Source organism: Phalacrocorax aristotelis, chromosome Z, assembly GCF_949628215.1.
Source record: "Phalacrocorax aristotelis chromosome Z, bGulAri2.1, whole genome shotgun sequence".
In the NCBI taxonomy this organism is placed as follows: domain Eukaryota; kingdom Metazoa; phylum Chordata; class Aves; order Suliformes; family Phalacrocoracidae; genus Phalacrocorax; species Phalacrocorax aristotelis.
Window position 1 is genome coordinate 36,181,771 of NC_134311.1, and position 18,692 is coordinate 36,200,462.

The 18,692-nt window shown below is 37.9% G+C and overlaps 1 protein-coding gene across 1 annotated transcript in view; it reads right to left on the bottom strand.

Moving 5' to 3' along the window:
• Positions 1-18,207, bottom strand: part of LRRC2 (leucine rich repeat containing 2) — a 66,786-nt gene extending 48,579 nt beyond the window's left edge. The window contains exons 1-2 of the mRNA XM_075079137.1: positions 18,105-18,207; positions 7,933-8,078 (exon numbers count right to left, since the gene is read on the bottom strand). Of these exons, the coding sequence (XP_074935238.1) occupies positions 7,933-8,057 (125 nt within the window). The 5' untranslated portion in view covers positions 8,058-8,078; positions 18,105-18,207. The remainder of the gene's footprint in view (positions 1-7,932; positions 8,079-18,104) is intronic.
• Positions 18,208-18,692: the final 485 nt, after the last annotated feature.

Sequence of the window (18,692 nt, forward strand, 5' to 3'; positions counted from 1 at the left end):
AAAGTGTTAATAGGGAAGGCTTGAGAATAACAAAATATATATATTTGAAGAAAATCTCCCAGTTTCTCCGGTGTCTAATCATGCGCTGCTTTATACCACGGCAAGCTGTTGTATGTAAATGAATTAAGAAGGAAAAGACTGGACAGAAAGCAAACATGTCCAGCAACCCCTTTAGCCAGCGAGCCCACAGAGGGCTACCAAGGCTGCCAGTACAGTCATGTAAGAGTCCACCACCAACCCACAACATCTCAAAATCTTTTCTGAAGCTCCTTGGTATAACAAAGGCAAGAAAATAGGTTAGAGCAGACATAGCTCCTTAGCCCATTTTGTGATCCTTCAACATGCTGCATCTGATCCTTCTTGTTACAGAGGGAGAGACACCCACGCACCTGATTGCACTAGGCAGCCCTACCAAAGGGTATCCCTTCAGCTGCAGTCTAGAAGCACTCAGATGACAGAATTTTCCATACCAGCAGACATGAAAGTTGAAACACCTGTTTCAGATGCTTTGACACATGAGCCAATTCAATTTTTAGCGTTGATCTTGCCTATTCAATCTGTCATTTGAACCCCAGAGACCATGAGCACAGGGCAGAAAATGCAATAGCAAGAGATCATTAGGAACAGCTAGAAAATAAAACTTTCATATACTATAAGAAAAATAAACAGACCCAAAACACCTACTCATCTTTTTTCCAAAACTCATCTAGCAGTGAGCATAGCTAATTAGCTATAAAAGCTCTGTATTACTGTGTGAGGTAAGTGGGAAGTGAAGTGGGCAGGTGGGGGAAAAGGGGAATTGAATCCCCAAGGAAGAGAATGACAAAAGGATCTGAATCATTAAAAGGCAGAACCGAAAAGGACCAAAACCCTGGCATTCTTTTTTTTTTTTTTTTTAATTTTCTAAATAATCCTAACTTTACTTACCACTGCTGTACTGTTTCTCACATCCTCCTCCAGTCCTCCACATACAGCTTTTCTGTCCCTCTGGGAAGCTTAACTCTGCATTACTGTCCTTTCATTTCCATGGAATTCCTTCATTTTCTACCAAAGCAATAAACACTTGATCTCAGTGCATAATTCAATGCACTGAAAAAACTTGCCCCCAAGATGCTTTTTTTGTATTCATTGCTCTTCACTCATGCACAAAGAATGACTGACTCATTCCTCGCAGAATAAATTCTAAGAATGCTAGAAACTTAACAAACAGAAGGAAGAGGTCAAAAAGTCTAACTCTTGACAAAAGGTAAGGCACTGAGCTGCTCTGCTACGCTTCAGTGCTGGCTTTGTCAGGTAGACCCCTGGAACACTAGAGCAGAGGGCTCAGATCTAAAATTTTACTCTCTCAGAACAAGGAATACAGAAAACATCAAGATGTTACATTAAAGATGAAAGAATAAACTGTCCTCTAACACTTTACTGATAACATGTACAAAACATAAATCTCAGGAGGTCATGACACATTGTTAGCCAAATAAAATACACATAGCAAAACCCACTGTTAACCAAATCAGTGAGTGAAATATTGACCTCAGAAGATAGACAGGCATTAAAAATTAAGCCTGGTTAGGAATTCAACATGGATATTACACACTGGATGTGGAAATTCTGTGTCAAATTTCTTCTTTACTCATACATTAAATGATGACAACATGTTCTGTCTAGCTTTTAAAGAACACCCGCTTATGGTCACCAGGCTAAGTACTACGTGCAAGAACATTTTGAACAGATGGAAAGTGAATTAATAATGGAGCAACAAATATGCATAATTTTGTACAGTATGTCTCAGAATGAAAACATGATATATCCCAAGGGCAGAGGGTCTAACAATTTACAGTCGGGGCTTGTACCCTTGGGATACACACTAACCAAATGAATCAATTTGAGCCTTCCTCGCCTGGAGGTGTGACTTACATTAAGCCGTATTTATCATTAAGCAAAGATTACAAAGCTGTCATTTGCAGGTTACAGCTGAGATCAAGCCAAAGGTATCTATTCAGCTACATGGTTGTCACTCAGCTCTGTCACTGTCAAAAAATTGAGATGATGGTGTTCTTAAAGAATCTTTATAAAAACAAAGACCGTTTTAAGTCTTCCTTTGGTGGTAATCCTCAAATAAAATAAAATTACCACCACATTTGTCGTTTCTGGAGGCTATTGTGTGATTCTTCAGGGAAGACAGGAAAGGCATCTAAACCAGTGTGGCAAACAGAAAAAAAAATATATCCACACGAATAAAACCAGCCTTTAAATACACTAATATACTTTTAGAGAAATTAAATTTCTGGTCCTGGCACTTTAAAGGCTCCTATATTCCAAATAAATGAGTCAGTTACAAAATCACAGCCCTCTTAAAGTTTATGTCTTTTTATTACTATTCGGCAATAAAATATTTTTATCTTCCTCTAGAGCTTGATCAAAGAGTTGCAGTCAGATTAAAGAAACAACAACTATTTGCAATATTCGAAAAGTGGGTGATAGCCAAGTCAAGCCTAATTTAGGTGAGAGTATGAATACAAAAAAAATATTTTTTCTGGACGCAGAACCCAGGTGAGATCTAAGATTCCACTCAGCTAACTACTCCAGTATTTCCTCCTCAGTATGCAAATAACCCCACTAATTTTTAAAAAAGGCTGATTGCTTGCTGCTTAAGTTTTTTTTTTAAAAGTCATGTTTCATACCTTTGTATCTGTAACACAAAGGCACACCTGTCACTAAGACAGACTGTAAACGGTATAAAGGAAAGGTTAATTCTGGCAAATTATTTCCCAATACATTGTTGTTTTCAGTAAGCTTTCAGGACAATACTCTATAGATATGAAATAGGATCAGCAGGGAAGTGGAATATTCAAATATTTCCATTTTGGTTAGTGCTGAATTTGTCTTCGGGTAATCATTCCTCAAACATTACTTCACTAATGGAGTATATCTGCAGCAAAGAGATCTAACAACATATAATTAAATATTTTTTATTATAAATATTTCCTTTCAAGGACATAGGAGTTCCTTGCTTGGCATTTTAGATTCTCCCACAAAATTATGAATCTGATCAACCTGATGCAAAGAATTTGTGTAGAATAAATGCAATTATTGGACCTTTCAAAGGAGCGACCAACTTGGAAAACAATAAATTTGCGCCAGTAAAGAGTTCAGAGCCATCCCAGTAAATGAGGGGTAGCTGGGTTTCTTTGAATGGCTCTTTCTTCTGCAGTTACCCACTGCTCAATGTCTGATTATGAGGTCTTGAGGATAAAGTTGTATTTCTTAGGTAAAGAAAGGAAGTTTCATTAGATGGCACTGTTTCCTCTAAATCAGGGTGGAAGAAATAGCCAGGACACTACATGGTGACACCAGTTTAGCATTCCTGGGTGATGTTTAAATCAGAATCACTAGCCACACAGGATCATTAAATAATCCTATGGAATTTTTATAAGAGCAGTACTGTTAAACTGGAGCTCAGCCCAGATTAATATTTGTGATGGACGAGCAACATTTGCTTCAAATTCTATTGGATTGATTTAATTTGAGTCCCTCTGCACCAGGTTTTTCCATGGGATGTAAAGGATTGTGGCTGAACAGCAGCTTTTATCTTTCAACCCATTTGTGTGCATTATATTATACACAAGGTCTATATGCACAAGCACCTAAGAACAAAGGCAAATAAGTGGTTATTAGTGCTGCAGACCTACTCCAAACTTGTTGCCTATAATTTGTGTTTCAGGCTAAAGACTCCCAGCTTGATTTTTAGTCTTGCTTAGAAAAAATTTTGAATTGGATATTGAGTGGGAGAATAAGGATAAACATCACAAATAAAATCTTAGTTCAGGTACAAATAGAGTTATAACACTGAAGTTTGCCAGAAAGAAAGAGACAAATCTATTTTATTAAACAAATACATAACCTCTCACGGAAAATAGTCACTGTCTGCTGCCTGTAGAGTGAAAGTTTTCTTTTGACTTTTAACATTCAGGAAGTGCATGGCTCAGAAAAGTAATACAGGCACATTTAGCTAGCCAAACCTTGAGAGGAAATTTTTGGAGAAGAGACACACTGGAAGAGGTGGCTGAACAAACTGTTATCTTTGCTGCATGTTTGGTTGGTGGACAGGGAGGCTGTGCCATTTCACAGCAAAGATTTAGATAGCTAATCTGGGCAAAAGTCTCTGGTATTTCCTTACTTGAACGCTTAATTTGTCAGCCTTCAGTTTTAACCTTACTTGCTTTTCACACAGAAGACAAACATGCTGCAATCCTTCAAAAAAAAAAATCTAACTGTAAACTTTCACTCCCTTTCCCTTTCCAAAAAAATGACAAGTAGAAAGGAAAAATTAATAAGGAAAATCATCATACAACATCAAGTTAGTCTGACAGCATTCGGGATTTCAGGGTACAATATAAGATTGTTCACCGCTAACAGAATCTAGATGATGAAACATAAAACAGTTCTATAAACACAAACTCCTTTCCATAATACAGATTTTCATAAATGTGTAGATAGCCACATAACAGTGTACATTTTTGTAACAGTTTGTGTTTCATATCCTATGGGAGATTTAGAATGGGCTTGTCTAATGAGATTAAGAACATGAAGTAAAATGAAGTTACTGCGGCACAACACTATACTGTTTCTTTTTCTTTTAAACTCAGTTGCAGGTTTATATGTGCCCCCCAGGAACAGGGCTTCCTTAAACTGCCATACTTCTACAGTACCACAAAACCAAAGGGAAGACAAAGGACTGAATTAACTCCACGCAAAGTGGTCTGATACCAGTTTCTCAGAGAGCCATGTATGAGCCTCTCACAATATCCTCAGTAGGCTGTACTAAAGAATCCTCTTTCACTGGCTAGCTGCTTAAGCATCTGTTCCAACCTGTAAATTCCCAATATCTTTACAAGACCTCACCATTAATGCAAACACAGCTCAAGCTTTGCATTTCTTTGTGAGGTTTTCCTCTTACAAAACAGTCAAAAAAGAGAAATATCTTACATCTAATGGTTTACTGACCCTGCATGAACTAAATTACCTTGCCCCAAGGCAAGCAAAGTTCCCTAGAGGTTAATTGGGAGGTTTTTCCTCAAATAACACATCCTACATTTCCCTACATATTATCAGGTCATTTTACATAGCAACATGGCTGATAAGGAACTGCACAATCTCAAGGGCATTAGTGAATTGTAACCTCGTTGAGAAAAACTGGATTTTGTTTTTTTAAAATAAAAAAAAGGCAAAGCAGCCTCAGCAGGCTTGATTCCAAACTCATCTGTTACACAAACACATTTGCAGAGAAACTATTAATTTCAGCCCTACTTGGGAATTCACTCTGGCTGCTGGCAAAAGTGTATATCTAGAATCTTAAAACCTAGAATGCAGTCTTCAGTGCGGGAAACTGCCTCTTTGAATGTCTTTTTTTTATCATTTTTGGTCACAATCCTTTCCAAAATACTTTCTTGCTGTGACTTGAGAGTAAGTACTAGCATTGATTTCAGTGGACCTACCCGACAGTAGTAAAATTTTAATCTCTGAGTAGAATAGCAGAATTTGGTCACACACAGAACTCCCTAAAATAATGAAATTTATTTCTGCAGGGAAATATTATTTCTATTAAACATTTAATTATAATTACAATTTTCTCTGTACTTTGGAGCTAACAACATGCAAAATCTTGTCCTGTTTTTGGCCCAATATTTGGAAGAACTGAAAAGTATCTAAGAAATAATTTGTGATCTGACCTTTAGGACCTAAAGGCCAGCAGTCACTGCACACCTCATAGAACAAAGATTATTTTTATTTTGACCTAATTTTGCATTTTAGTAGCAATATTTTTATGATTTTGACCAGCTTTATCCATTCTATGAGGCCTGCATTGTAAGAATGAACATGAACTTTGCCATTGATTTCAGTAGGTGAAATACAGATCACTCATGTTCAGGAAACAAAGTCTGATGTATTTCCTCTTTTTTTTCCAGGAGGTCTAAAAGAAGCAGGTCTAACTGGAAAGCAATCTGATTGCATGAAGATGCGCAACAAGACAAAGTACCACATGCAAATTGCAAGCTAAAGGAAGAAAACAAAAGTCCTTTGTGAATGCTGAAAGTGCACTTGGAACCTTTTACTTCATCATAGCCCAAGTTCCCCATCTCCAGTTGGTACAGGAAGATAACTGACTTTGCATGTCATTAACGGAAAAGAGCACAATAGGCACTCAAGCTCCACTCTTTCAGCTGGAGGGAGACCTACAGACATATAACCACAGGCAGAAACAGCTGGGAGAATGTTTTGTTTTTAAGGAAAATGAGTCACAATAAGTTATACGGCTTAACTTATGCTACTGACAAAAAAAACCCATAGGAGCTGAAATTAGCTACCTCAGAGCATATAAGGCTACCCTCTTTCCCTCTTACATATGGAAGTTCCCCATGCCTGGTGTTTCTGATTTGCTTTTGTACTAGTGAACTCATAAGTTATCTTCTGCACCACAGAAAACCAAAAACCCAAAATAAAACATGGCAGGGGGATGTTGGCATTTAGGTCCACATTGGGACTGACCTTTTGTCAGTTCTGAGGATGACTGCATACACTGTTGGAAGCTACAGGTGTGGATGCCTAGTCATAATATTGTTATTATGAAGAAGGCTGCAGTGGCACCCCAAGATCCACTAGATCACATAGACAGCAGTAGATAGTTGTCCACTTCATCTGCATTAGAATTGCAGAAAGCCACTCCTTAATGTAACATCCAAGACAGAAATACAGTTTGATCAAGCTGCATCCCAAATCCTTTCACTTCTCTTTTCCACTGTAAGGGTAACATTCACAACAGCAAAATTTTTATATGCCTCAGCTCATACCAAAAAGAAAGCTTATTCTTGCTAGAGAATTTAATCTGAAGGATGAGCTGCTGCTTTCTTTTTTTTTTTTTTTTTTTGTTAGGATTATGGTTTTTAATGAAGGCTTTGGGTAGAGACAGGAGAACAAAGACTATGACTATGGATGATTTGAAGAGAAAGGGCTTGCTAAAAGGGCAGTCAGACTTTGTATCACCCTGGTCTCCTCTTGGCCCAGCTGGTCTGTTGTCAATGTAGCTGCACTGACAGTGAGAATCTGTGAATGGGGGTCTCCTGAGACAGCTGAAACACCACATGAAGGTTCACTGCAATGATAGTCTTAAACAAGGGCACTGTTTATCCCTCTGCATTTTTTTTAAAGCAGAAAGTTATTCTTACTGCTTTGTTCTCTTCTTAGAAGGGAGAAATGGTACATCATGCGTTTCCAACATTGTGAGCACAGTATAATATTTCATCGTCCATAATGGCAATGAACATAAAGAAACCAAAATATTGCTTAAAGAAAACATCAGCTAAGTATAATATAAACAATTACATGGTTAGTGGGTGTAAGTATTATAATGAAGGCTCTCTTTAACAATTGAACAAGAAAAAATTCTTCTGATAATTCTTTTATTCTATCCTGTCTCTCCTATTCAGAAGCAATTGTATGTGTTGATTTATTTAATTTCTTTTGTTTCTCCTGTCAGCTCAACAGAGACTTAAAGTATTTCTTAGTACTGAATTTTATGACCATATTTTCATGAATTCCATAATAAAAAGCCATACTTTTATAGAGCATATAAGCAATAGAAAGGTACAAAATGTGTTATTTTTCTCTTCAAATTAAATGCACACAGTAGACAATAAAATACACCATTAGTAAATCACAATCTACATCGGAAATAGCAGGGACTAATGAAATAAAAGCACAGATTGTGCTGCATTTCTCTTATAATCGTCTGAGGAAAATGGGTGAGAAATCATTGAAATCAAACACAAAAAAAAAAAAAAAAATTTTATCATCTGATAATGCTTACTATATGGCAATGTTAGTGGATAATAATAATGGATTCACTTAAAATGAACAGCAGAAAAGTTCACTTACTTCTCCAATGAGCTTTTTTCTAATCTTTCTTTCTCTTTCCTCTGACGTTCTTTGTTCTTTCTAACTCGAGTTTCCCACAGTCCTCTTATGAGAGAAAAGTCAAATATTATCACCTGATGTCCCATACTGTCGACATTAAGCTTCTCCTGCAAGAGCAAGCCATCATGAACACTTTGGGATAGAAATAATGAGAAAAATAAGGAACCAAATGATCAAGTTACTTGAAGTTATCTGGGAAAAAAAGATGAAGTCATACGAAATATTAACACAACATGCTTTCCGTCTTACCTAGTTTGTCTAGGGATTTGTTCTGGCAGTAATGAACGTAGCATACAACAGACTTCTACATAAAATCTGTAGCAACAGCTAAATGTTGAAATTTTTGTATACCTTGCACTTTTCCCTTTCCAAGACAAAGACACAGTTGCAAAGAAATACTAATTTGATCAAGTAACACTGATTAAAATAACTTTAAAGATTTTGGTTTTTTAACAATTTATGTAACTAATATTAAAAAGAGAGCTCATAAAGAATTTATTCATCGTAAATCATGCAAAAGCACTTCATCTTGGATTCTCATGTATGGATCTTTATGCATCCAAGCCATCCTGTTCCAGTGGAATTCGGAAATTTCCAATGTTTGCATAAGAAGGTGCTTACCTACGAAAGGCATTGAAAGACCAGCCCTCTAACATACGATGAAAACTTACCTAAGGTAGAGGTAAGGTGAAGGCTTTGTGGACACATAGTTTCCATTTATTACTACGTGTAGAATTGCATTCCAACAGTTGAAGGCTTGGCATCAATCTATCAGGTGCTGTGCAGCCTAGAACTGAGCTGAATTGGACCCTAACTCATCAAGCTTTCCATATTCAGTTAAAACCACAGAAAATTCTTGCAGAAACCTTGCCCCTACTGCAGTCCATGACAAAGCTTTCATTCACTTTAGCAGGCATGATGCTTGAGCTTGACCCAATTTGAAAACTACCTTCTTATTACTCAAGTAAACAGCCATGCTGTAGTATCTTTAACAACCTCAAGAGATTAAGACCTCAGATTTACGTTTTGTGAAACACTGTGTTTCTTACTACATGTATAGTGTAGGCAACATGGTGTTCCTTCCTACACTGTAGCAATGGTTCAATACAAACAAAGGAAACAGTTGACCTACTAAATCACTAACAAAAGTACAGATACTAATCTTGATAATATAGGTAAAACTACTCACTTCCTTGGAGTCACTGGTGAGGTTACAATCATCACAATACACTGGTTTTCACTAAATGCAGCTAGATTGTGCACAGAGAACTTCTGTCATGCTTACTTCTTTATAAAATGGTTTGCTGAACCACTGCAAAAAAAGACTTATTAAAAAGAAGTTCAAAGCCTTTTAAAAGTAATTGCATCTAACAAGATAAAAGAAGAGAAAAGGAAAATCTGTTATTTAAACTTTGCTTGAAGCTTCATTAGACACCACATTTATTATACCATTCGTAAGCTCAAAAAAAAATTTTTAAAAAGGAAGAAGAAAACCCTGTTGGGCCATCTACTAGTCATTTAAAAAGCAATCTGCCCCTTCCTTTACTGGGTGTTTTCAAGTTTATATCTATTACTTTTTCCTCGGACCTTACTGTGATCATTTTTTTCCAAGCTCTACATCCTTCAGCGGGGGCTATTTATTATCTGTCCTTCTGTTAGAATGCTGAGTAGGTAAGGGAAATTATTCTTCCCTCTGCATATTTCCTCTTTTAACTTCATAGCTGTCCCTTTCTCTTTCACCCCCTTTCACCTATACATCTCTCTGTAACATGTAACACATAAAGGAATAATTTCTTCTGAGCCAGCAAGACACCCTCATGTCCTCTGGAAAATGCACAGTGTGGAATAAAAAGGATTATGCATAGGTACGCCAAGAGGAAAGGTTTCTACCTGTCCACCTTATTTGTCATCTCAGCAAGAAACACCCTGTCAAATACCTCCAAATGCTGGCACAGAGACTGGTCGGAGACCAGTAGTTTTCAATGACATAGTCTTCTGGATCTTAGGATGTTTATACAAACTGCTATCTTTGCTGTTCATAAAGCTGCCCCCATCACTTGTTTATCTTTACAAGCACTAACAATGAGGCAAAAATAGTTCCCAACCTATCTGGAACTGTCTGCTGACAGCAGCTGAGTCAAAACCCCATTAATAGCAGTGTAATGAGAATGGTGACCTTACTCTCAGTGGAAAGGTTTATCTATAATCAGCTGCACCCTTCTAAAATGTATTCACTAATAATTTACAGGCAACTGTTTACTGCACAAAATAAAACATTTTCTTCTGCTGCCCAAATCAAGAAACTCAGTGACAAGGACTTCCCTCTCACAGTAGCTGCAGACCAGCAGTCACTCTGCAGTATCTAATTCATTTTAATAGGCCAATTCATAGCAGTGTGTTTTGGTAGAAGGGCTATTGCAGGAGCTGAATTGCTGAGAGACAGTGAAGTGGCAGCTGGACACTTGACCTCTGTTGGAACTAGATGGCCTTAATCAACACAAAGTCTGAATAAACTGTGAAAGTACTCTACTTCCTTGAATTGTTCGTCACCTTCCTGTCTCCCAGGTTAAGTCATCTGTTCTTCATTTGAGGCACTGATTTATTAGACATTCAGGTTGGGAAAGTTAATACAGCTTTTATCCAGAAATTGGATTAGGCTGCAATGCATCAGGTTTTTTCTTCAATGGTAAAACCAAACAGAGAAGAAACATGGGTTGGCGGTAAGAGGTGTCCATCATAAGTCCTCAGGATTATTCTCTTCAGGAGGGGCAAAGCTACAAATCCTGATCGGATCACAGAGTGGCTAAGGCTTTAGAACTATTCTTCAGGACAAGCATGAAACTTTGTTTCTACCTACAACTCCGAAAAGGTCACCCAATTATCACAGGGCTGTCGCTTTACCCCATATCCTAGTCAAAAAGATGGGCATGAAGTATCAAGCATGATGGCAGAATGTGTATTTCGCAAAGTTCAGATGCCTCCGCTTTCCTGATAATGAGATGTTGCCCAGAAAAGAGAGCCTGGCAGGCTGGCAGAAACCAGACTTACCTGATCCTAAGTGTAGATTCTTCAGGGTGCTGACTCATGCATGGCATGAACTTGTGACAGAATCAGCAACTACCAATAATAATTTTAATTTCTAGAAATACATAGGGCTATACCCATTCTAGTTCACATACTGCAGTTGCTTTCTTCCAATCATCAGGTTAGGCATGTACAAGAAAACCCAAAGCTATCTGCTATTAGTCACAGGTGGGAAGTTACATTTGGGTAGATAAATGCTCATTATAGACTTCTTTCTAACTTCTTCCCTTCGACTGGCATTCCACACCTGTGTTCCCTCCTATACTTGGGCTCTTCACAGGTAAACACTATTAGCATTTTACCCATTGTAAGAAATCACAGAACCAGTGAGGTTGGAAAGGGCCTCTGGAGGTCACCTAGTCCAACTGCCCTGCTCAAAGCAGTCACATGATTATCCACCCAAATTTACACATAATTCAGCCCTTTCCTCTTCCAGTTTCCCCATCCTTTTGTTTTTCATCATTGCTCCTTTCACACTCCATACTTGCACATGCTTATTAAAGACAAGATTTTGGTTATATTTGTGAGGATTACCCAACCCACTAATATGGCAGCAAGTGAAAAAAAAAAACCATACTCAAGTTATTTCTCACCCAAGAAACAGGCAACCTTGCTTTCATTAAGGACAAGTCCTGACCACAAAAGCAACCATTACCTGTATCTGCAAGGCCCTGCTTCATAACTACACTGAGTTTGCAGCTTAATATCATCTTCCTCAGGTGACATCTACATCTAAATTATGCTGTAGATCATCAGCACACCTTTCTTAGATGATGCATGGTTATAACATTCATTCCACCTTATGAGTTATTAGTGAGATAGATCACAAAAATGAGGTTCTTCAGTAATGTATGATAAAGAAAGCAAAGTGCTTTCCAGTGGAAAAGGGATTCAGAAACATAAAGAGAAAGCAAAGATGTCATTTACAAGTGAATAATTTGTGGAGAAAATAGTTTTGTGTGTGTGTCTGTGGAAGCAAATAATCTTATCCCTAGTCATTTACACCTCCCAAGAAGTAATCTACAAGACCTTGATCAATATCCTTAAAAGGCAAAACACTGGGAAGTCAGTCTGATTTCTTATCTTTCTCATAATGGTTAGCTCAGCAACAAAGCTGGCCGTTCAGGATACATTTCTTTTTCTAATGATTGCAAGGTTTCCCCTTCATAAGAAGCTACAGATCACATTTAAGGCAATATTGTTAAGTAGCATATGTTTTAAGTAGTTAATTTTAAAATAAAATAGAACTTTTTTGATAATAAGAATTTGCATTATTTGCCAAAGCAATACTAGAGTTTCTAACCAGAGAAACTTATACTAATGGCAGAGAAAATAAGTTTCCCTTTGCTTCGTTCTTTCCCTCTCTTTATACTTTTCTTTAGAAGAGGGAGAAGAAAAAAATAGCATTTATCCTTGAAAAAAAAAAGTTGCCTTTGAACACCATGACCTTTGCGACGTGTCATCGTCCTCAACTAGCAAGCTAGGTCATCTGCAACCTTGTCCCAGTTTTCATCAATAAGAGACTCACAAGATTCCCCTCCCTACATTCTATACCACAAATTCATGTTTATCCCCTCAGGGCTGTACTTTCAGTCCCTAATACCATGACCTACAAACTTTTCTCAATTTCACCATTCCAGAGCTCTGTGCCTTCACTAGAGCTCCTTAGAAAGCCCCTTTCCTCACGAACTCTCTTAACCTTACCCTACTGCAGGCCCTATCTCAACACTGAAACTCATCTTTATTTCTTTCCATGTGAATTTAATAATCCACCACTTATCTGGACCAGCTGAGGTGAGAAGAAGCATTTGCTCACAAAGGAGCACTCCTTTGCTATCAATATTTGGTTTTAGGTCTCTGATTGCCATGAGCTATACCTGCATGCACAGAGCAAAACAAATGCCTTTACAGACACTTTCATGAGATTTCTGGTCTTAAACAGAAGACAACAGTCTTGCAAAAAATTTATTCCTTTAACTGCATATATAAATAGGCTTATTAAAATCAAACACAGTCCTTATATATATAAGGATATTGATATTTAAGCATCTGGAGGATTAGGTGGCAAAAAAGCAAAATCTTAGTGGTGATACTCATCATAGGTTTTCATTTAAATGATACAACATTAATGTCAAATATTATTGCTAGTAAAAGCATCTGCTTAAGTATCTGCATGGATTATTTTTATTTTATCATTTATATTATCATTTATTTTATTTTGTTGTATAAATTCACCTAAAGGTACACAGACAGTTCTCTAGCATTTACCTCAGGCTTTCTTCTTTAAATAGTGGGAGTACCCAGAAGCTCTAGAACAGAGTCTGTTCAGTAAGATTTTGAAAAACTACAAAATAGAAGATACCTGCCTTGTAATGTCTATAATTTTTACTATTGCCTATTAATTTTTATTCATGCTGTTGCTTCAAAAATATGTGTATTTCAGATCATGTTGACCCACCAGTAAAACTGGAGAGATTTAGTATGCTACCCCTTAAATGCCCTTGCTCCCTTCACCTACCGATGTCTCCACTCCTTGTTTACAGCTCTGCCATAGACCTGACCTGCCAGATGTTTCCACAGCCACCTTTGACAGCAGCCAATGATCTCGTGACTACTTACATGTGTTTGTTTGCACTTGGTCTCTGAACCCAGAGCAGGGATTTGACTTTTTCCCCCCGTCCCCCCCCGGGCTTAATGAAAAGGAGGGAAATGGTGACTTGCCATACATCTGGAAGTGTAACTAGCATTGGGATATGGAGGAACCATCAGACAACTTGTTTTTAAAATGGGACTGCCTTTTGGCAGCTCCTGGTGTTTAATGCTGAAGGAGTTTCACCCCAGTTGCCCATGCTTGCATCACAGGATGCCATGGTCTGCCTGATCTGCAAGAAGCAAACTGTTTAAGGATACATAAGCTAAAACTAACACTGAATTCCAGACAGAAGTCATTCCATGGAGAAGAAATGATCTTCTAATCAGCGTCTTCATTGAATGAACAGTTTACAGCCTTTCTGCATTCATGTCAGTATCTGATATATCAATGTATAAGTGCACTGAGGAGCATACTACAAAAAATTAAGGACAAGACAAGGTCTTCTTTGGAAAGTAAGGTAGTGGAGCACAGAGGAAAAGGATTCTTTGATATGATGATTGTGCAGTCTTCCACGACTAACTGTACCAACTCTTCTATGGCTCTCCCTGCTTACCAACATTATCTCTGTCTTGTCATAAGCCAAATTTATATTGGCTTTATTATGCTACAGTCTAGCCTCCTCTGAACATAGCTGGCATCTTTGTTAATGCTGGTCAACTTGCCTATTCACAGTGAACAAGGTCTGTGTCTTGAGTCTGGAAGTTGTCCAACAACTGATACTACAGATACAGCCAATAATAGTCACTGTTACAGCCCTCCTGGGTTCATCTGGGGCCTGATTGCCCTAAATAACAGGATTGTGTACACTTTCCTTTGCTGCTTTACATGAGTCACTAAATTATTGATGTTTTGGTTTCTTCAATTTGTTTAACAGCTTTGTTCACTTGGGTCCTTTTTCTTTCAGATAATCATGGTGGGAGATCTCCTGCAATCTCATGAATATTACTGGCAGGGTTACATAGGCGAAAATGTGGATGAACATGTTTCCTACCAATCCTGCAAATAATTTCTTAGGAAATAAGATTGCTCATACTGTGCTTCAGAATGATCAAGTCAATTATCTCACAAGTCTCTAAATAATTCAAAGGAAACCTGACATTTGGATAGCAACTGAACACATTTTTTGTGTTATCAAGGAAAGATTAAATTACAGAAACATGCTGTGATGGAAAGAGCAATAGAAATGGTGACAATGTTCATAGTACAAAACTATATTGTGCTAACTGTGCACAGCTTGTAAGTGGAGAAGTGCTTCCCTGTGCCATTTGGGGAGCGGGAGAGGACTGCAAAGCAGGAAGCTCCTCTTCCTTACCTAGCCTTGCTGCCACTAACAATCTCATGTTGTTCTGTACCAGCAGGGAATGATCCTCCCTGCTAGTTTATCTCCCCTGTCACTAGACTTGCCAAATGTGCAGATTTGACAGTCAGAGTTTTGGGTTGGGCATCCAGATTATATTGTGCTTCAGATTATATATGCATGCATGTGATGGCTGGGTTGTGGGGAGCATGTGGGCAGGGCAATGCTATGGATCACAGTGGGTGCCCACCTGAAGGTCTGGGTCCTCAGAGATCCCGCAAATGCAGCTGCACTGCAGAATAAATAGAAAAGGAAAGGGACAAGCTGCTCCAGGGCTGGAGAAAGCAGTCCTGACACCTGGATGCGAGCCCAGATGTTTTGGGAGTTTGAAATATTCCCTCCTGCTCTCTCAAGAGCACAGACTCAGCCAGACAGCTCCTAGGTAAACAAACACAGACAGACAGTAACACTTTCAAGCTATTAATTAGTCCAGCTTTCACTGAAGTTAATTTCAGAAATTAGTGTCTTTGCATATCATGGGGCTTAATCCTGAATGCTCTGATGAATCAAGTTCTTTTTGAGTTTTCTGCTTTAGCTATTTCATTAAAGAGGCTTTTAAGAACAGAATCTGACATTAGCCTCTTTCACACACAAATAAATAACTTTTGCACTGTTTGCATACCACAGCTAAGAGAGAAAATATGTCTTTTCTTAACCTACTCCTTATACTTCAGGTAGAAATAACTATGAACATCATAAAATTAAAAAGATATGTGAATATAGATATGCAAAGGCTGATCCTGGCTTCCACACACTTTTATGTGTGCATTTCTCTTTGTCCAGTGCTGCAGCACAATGTTTTACTGACAGTTTTCATTAATCAGTTCCTATTCTAGATGTAAATTAACCACTCTCACAAACAAGATTCCTCTTTATCACTGCACTCTTCACATCTTGATTTTTAGACATTTTTTTCACAGGTTTATTCATTAATTAGGTCTTTAATTATGGATTAATTAGCAGCTGAATTACTATATTCCTTATACTTCCTCAACTCTTGTAACACTAATATGTTTTCCATCAAGTATGATAGATGTTACATATGCAAGGGGTTTTATTACAGATGTATTCCCCGAGCACTTCAGTGAGCTGACTAATTATTCAAAGTGTTTCTTCCACTGACAATGAAGCTAATGAAACACTGGACTGATGTCTGTGACATAAATCCATTCTTTTTTTTTTTACTGGGTGTTGCTGAAGAGAGGTCTAATTCTTATAAGATTGAGAGTGGAGTTATGTATTTGAAATGGGCATGTATTTTAAGGCTATTTCTTGTCGAAGGAAAAACAGTAAGCTCAAAAGTATATTACATCTTTTTAAAGGTAGTTGAATTTATTAATGTAGCTGTAGTCAGCATGTGAAAACGATTGTCTTAGGTAGTAGACAACAAAGTCCTGGGAAAGCTAGAGCATGTGCTAAGAATTGATTAGAGACCCCACTTAATTACTCATAAAAAGACCCATGGCAAATAAAATTGCACTCAGTGTCAGTGAAAAAAAAACTTGGAGGTTTCCATATACAATTAGATGATCTTAATTAAGCATAAATTAGAATGTCAGGTTTCTTAGACCTGTTTTATGCCATCTGTACTTTTAGCACAATATTTCACTGACTTATTGTCATTTGTCTTAAGGTTAATGTACCTGGATCATACCCAGGAAGTGAGGCTACAACTGTTGCCTTTCATGTACATGGTCCAGCCTCTGAAGTTATCTATGTGGATGACAGCATCATAAATGTTATATTAGGCTTCCAGTCCTAACTGAGAGTAGCAAAAGACCCTCAAAATTTTGATCATTTCCATTTGCTCCCGGGTATCTATTTTCCATGCATTGACCTAAGAATCCAATCCTATCACCTGTGTCTTCCTCTACTGCAGAAGGAGAGAAAAAACCTACATCTGACCTTAGTCCTATTTCCAGTGTTAGATACAAGATCGTTTAACCCATATCATGAGTAAAGTGCACATAACCAGCTCCTACGCAGTCAAATTCTGTGATTTAAGAAGATATGGCAGACAGTTTAGGTAAGCAAGAGTAGACACTACTTTCAACTACTCCAGCAGCCAAGTTATTTTAGCTCAAATGGTCCAAATCCAACCACACAGTCATGAGGTGGAAGCTGTATTTATCAGCTCTCATCTTTCCCCACAGCTGTCTTTAGCCTTTCCCATGAAACATCCTGATGCCTGTGGACAGGAGACACAGGGAGCATGATCAGCTGGATATCTTCCTTGGAATAATTCTCCACCTTCACCTTCTGTCTGAGAAGAGCAAAGTGGATTAAACTCTTTGGTAGGATCTACCTCTTTGGCTAATGGGCATTATCATCCATCACTGATCCTTGAAATGGTTCTCAGTTAACTACTACTGAAATAAAGAGCACTGGTCACTACCGTTTGGCCTACAGAAGGTAACATGACAGTAATAGACAGGACATAAATACTTATGGTAGCAACAATAACAACAATAATGACAACATTTTACTTTAAATGATAGGCTTTGTTCACAAAAGATTTAGCAGGTTAGATTTCCTATACCAGTTAGATTGTCTGTGAGTGGCCTTCACAAACTGAAGTTCTATAAACCTTTTTAAATTCCACTCTGAATTTTGACAGACAACAAAGATAAATGACCAACCTCTCCAAGCATTTTTTTATTGAAAATCATTCTCACACCAGCGTCTGTCCTTGAGATGTAATAGAAAGAGTTTATTACAACTGAGTCACGGGGTAAGTCTTGAAAGCTTTCCTAAATTATAAAGTTTGGATTTGTCACAGGTGTAAATCTACTTAGAGGAACTATATGTGTGGTGGACACAGTGTAAATCTTACTATCTTTAATGGTATCCAGCAAACAAACCACTTTGGACTAATGCTCTGTGTTGAAAGCTATTTTTCCTATATACATTAGCATTTAAAAATCCACAGCACAGCAGCAGCAATGAAGACCTGATAATGACTTCTCACTTTCCCCACCATTTCCCACCTTGACCCCACACATCTGAAGAAACGCAATAATCAGCAAAACTGTCACTTACCTACTACTAAAGAACACGAGTGTTTAGAGCTCCCAAGTGTTCTCTGCAGTTATTCAATTTGGGACACTGAGGTTGTTTATAGCAGCAACATAGCTCATGGCCAGTCAGACCTGTTTGAACCCCACAGCGTGACTTGCCTTCCAGATGTACTAATATGCTATATTTGTAAAGTGATAACATGATCTGTGGTCTTACAGCAGACACAGGCGGGATAAAGTATCTACGCTGCATGACTCAACACAGGACGAGAAACAACAGTGCTAGGGCAGCATCTCATTTGCACCAAGGAAAGTGTGACAGAGCTCATGTTACTCATGCTTATGTATTTTCAGTGGAAAAGGGTAAGGAGAATTAAAAAAATAAACATAATCTGCATTCCTCTGGTACAGATTATCTCTTCCTCCCCACATCCGTGCAGGTGTGAGAGATAAATAGACACACATGCACGCAGACACTCACCATGCAATTGCCATGAATGATTGATTTACAACAAATTCTGCTTTTACTTGCTGATGGTGGCTCACTTTTTTTATGTCCACTACTTGATACTGATGGCAGTATTCCTGCTTACCATTATTGTTGTCCCAT